Source organism: Penaeus vannamei, chromosome 12 (assembly GCF_042767895.1).
Source record: "Penaeus vannamei isolate JL-2024 chromosome 12, ASM4276789v1, whole genome shotgun sequence".
Lineage (NCBI taxonomy): Eukaryota > Metazoa > Arthropoda > Malacostraca > Decapoda > Penaeidae > Penaeus > Penaeus vannamei.
Genome location: NC_091560.1, coordinates 31,122,193 through 31,124,692, shown reverse-complemented (window position 1 = coordinate 31,124,692; position 2,500 = coordinate 31,122,193). Strand labels below are relative to the sequence as shown.

Sequence of the window (2,500 nt, the reverse complement as noted above, 5' to 3'; positions counted from 1 at the left end):
GATAGATAGATAGGTGGATAGATAGATAGATAGATAGATAGATAGATAGATAGATAGATAGATAGATAAAAGCAAATAGAGATATATTAATAGATACACATACACCCGCACATGTATCTACACATCTTTTTACCTATCCACACACATACAGACACACAGACTAACACAAATACAAACACTGATAATAATAAAACAATACTATTAATGATAATAATAATATAGATGATGATAATAGTAATGATAATACTAATATTAATAATAATAATAATAATAATGATGATCATACTGATAACTAAATAGTAATAGGAATAATGATAACAATAAGGATGCTAACAATAAAAGTAATAACAATAATAATGATAATGGTAGTAATGATGATAACAATAGTAATAAAAATCATGATAATAAGAATTATGATAGCAACAATGATGATGATAATGATAACATTTTTTTTAACAATAATAACAGTGTAAATAATAATGATAATGATGCTGACAATAGTGATAATGATAATAGTGATTATAATAGTAATCATAATAAATATTATTGTCATCACTATTATCATGATAACCATAACAATACTCATAATAACGTTAATAATAGTAATAATAATAATGATGATGACAATGATAAATATGATTAAAGAACAATAATAACAACTATGATAATATCAACAACAATAAAAACAATAATGACAATAACAATAACAACACCCATACAGATCAGCAATGACGATGAAAGCGGTACTCACAACACCAATGATAATACAAATACTATAATAAACACAATACGGCGCCGATGCCACTTTAGTCACCGAAGAGAACCCGACGTTGCCCGACCTCAGGGACTAAGTGGTTCCGAAGGGTGATTTTCGTATGTCAAGGTTTTAGAGGGTCGGTCATACTTTTCCTTCGTGTGCATTTCCCCGTGTGGTGTAAGTGGGGATGGGGAGGGGAAGGGGAGGGAAGAGAGGTGGAAAAGGGGAGGGGAAGGAGGGGGAAGAAAGGTGGAAAAGGGGAGGGGAAGGAGGGGGAAGAAAGGTGGAAAAGGGGGGGGATGAAGGGGGAAAGGGATGAGGAAAGGGGGGGGGGGGAAGGAGGGAGGGGAGGCGAATGGAGGGGGAAGGAAGGGAAAGGGGGGTAGGGGAGGGAAAAGGTGAGAGTAAGGGGAACTGAGCTGAAAGGGAAGAGGGGGAGGGGGTGGGAAAGAGAGGGAAAGAGGGGGGAAAGGGTGGAGGAGGGTGTGAAGAAAGAAAGGAAAGAGAGAGGGAGTGAAGAAAGAGGATAAGGAGAAAGAATAAATAAAATAAAAGACAGAAGAAAGAGGAAAGTGATGTAAAATAAGGTCACAAAAATTTACCATCTAAGACCTCTCAGCCCCCTCTCTCCCCCCTTTCCCCCTCCCCACCCATCCCCAAATTTGCCCCGCCCTCTACTGCCAGTATATAACACGGCTTCGACTCCAAATAGCATCATACACTTGAAGCGACAACGAAATTGAACATACGAATCTGTTCTTTTGTTCTTCTGTTCTTCTGTTTCTCGAGAAGTTCTGCATTTCCATGATGAAGTTTAATGTAAGTTATTTTGTTATTATTGTCATGTGTATGAAAGTATAAATGTATGTTAAGAGTTTATATGTATAGGGAGATAATGATAAAGAGAGCAAGATAAAGAAAGAGAAAAATGAGGGAGACGGAGAAGGAGAAAAAAAAGAAAAAGAAAAAAGAAAGAAAAAAATAAGGAGTAAGAAAAAAAGGAAAAAATCTAAAAAAAAAATGAAATACAAATGACCTAAGCAAGAGACAGACAAACAAATAAATAAACAAAACAAATAAAAACAAATCCTTCGTTCCAGATTCTCGTCATCGTAGGGCTGGCTGCCGTTACCATGGCAACCGCTCGCCCCGACACCGTGCTGGACTTCGAGGGCGAGGAGCACAAGCATCAGCAAGAGGGAGATGCTGGGAACAAGGTCGAGGGGTCGTACAGGTAAGAAAAGAACACTTCAAGATCATTCTTTTTCTTTTTTTCCTTTCTTTCTTTCTTTCTCTTTTTCTCTTTTTCTTTTTCTTTTTCTTTTTCTTTTTCTTTTTCTTTAACTTTCTCTTTCTCTCTCTCTCTTTCTTTCTCTTCATATCTTTTTTATTTCTTTATTTCTTTTTTTTATTTCTCTTCTTGATTTTCATTTTTACTTATTGGTATTTTTGTGATTTCATTATTGTTGTGGTTGTAATTGCCATTTTTATCGCTGTTGTTATTGTTATTATGGTTCTCGTGAACATCATCATTATCACCATTATTGCTAATCCTATTACAAATGACGTAATTTGATGTTGGCAGTCAAATTCAGTCTACTATGTATACATTCCAATAGATAGTATATAAGCAAAAAGATTCTTGAAACGCGAATGCGCTGACAGTAAGCGCCGTATGTGAAGCAAGAATAGCATGCACATTTACACAGTTGCACACTCATTCAGAGCATAGGTATACACACA

The 2,500-nt window shown here is 35.8% G+C and overlaps 1 protein-coding gene across 1 annotated transcript in view; it reads left to right on the top strand.

The window, feature by feature from the left end:
* Window positions 1–1,473: 1,473 nt before the first annotated feature.
* Window positions 1,474–2,500, top strand: part of LOC113829914 (larval cuticle protein 2) — a 1,804-nt gene continuing 777 nt past the window's right edge. The window contains exons 1-2 of the mRNA XM_070128212.1: window positions 1,474–1,576; window positions 1,858–1,991. Of these exons, the coding sequence (XP_069984313.1) occupies window positions 1,562–1,576; window positions 1,858–1,991 (149 nt within the window). The 5' untranslated portion in view covers window positions 1,474–1,561. The remainder of the gene's footprint in view (window positions 1,577–1,857; window positions 1,992–2,500) is intronic.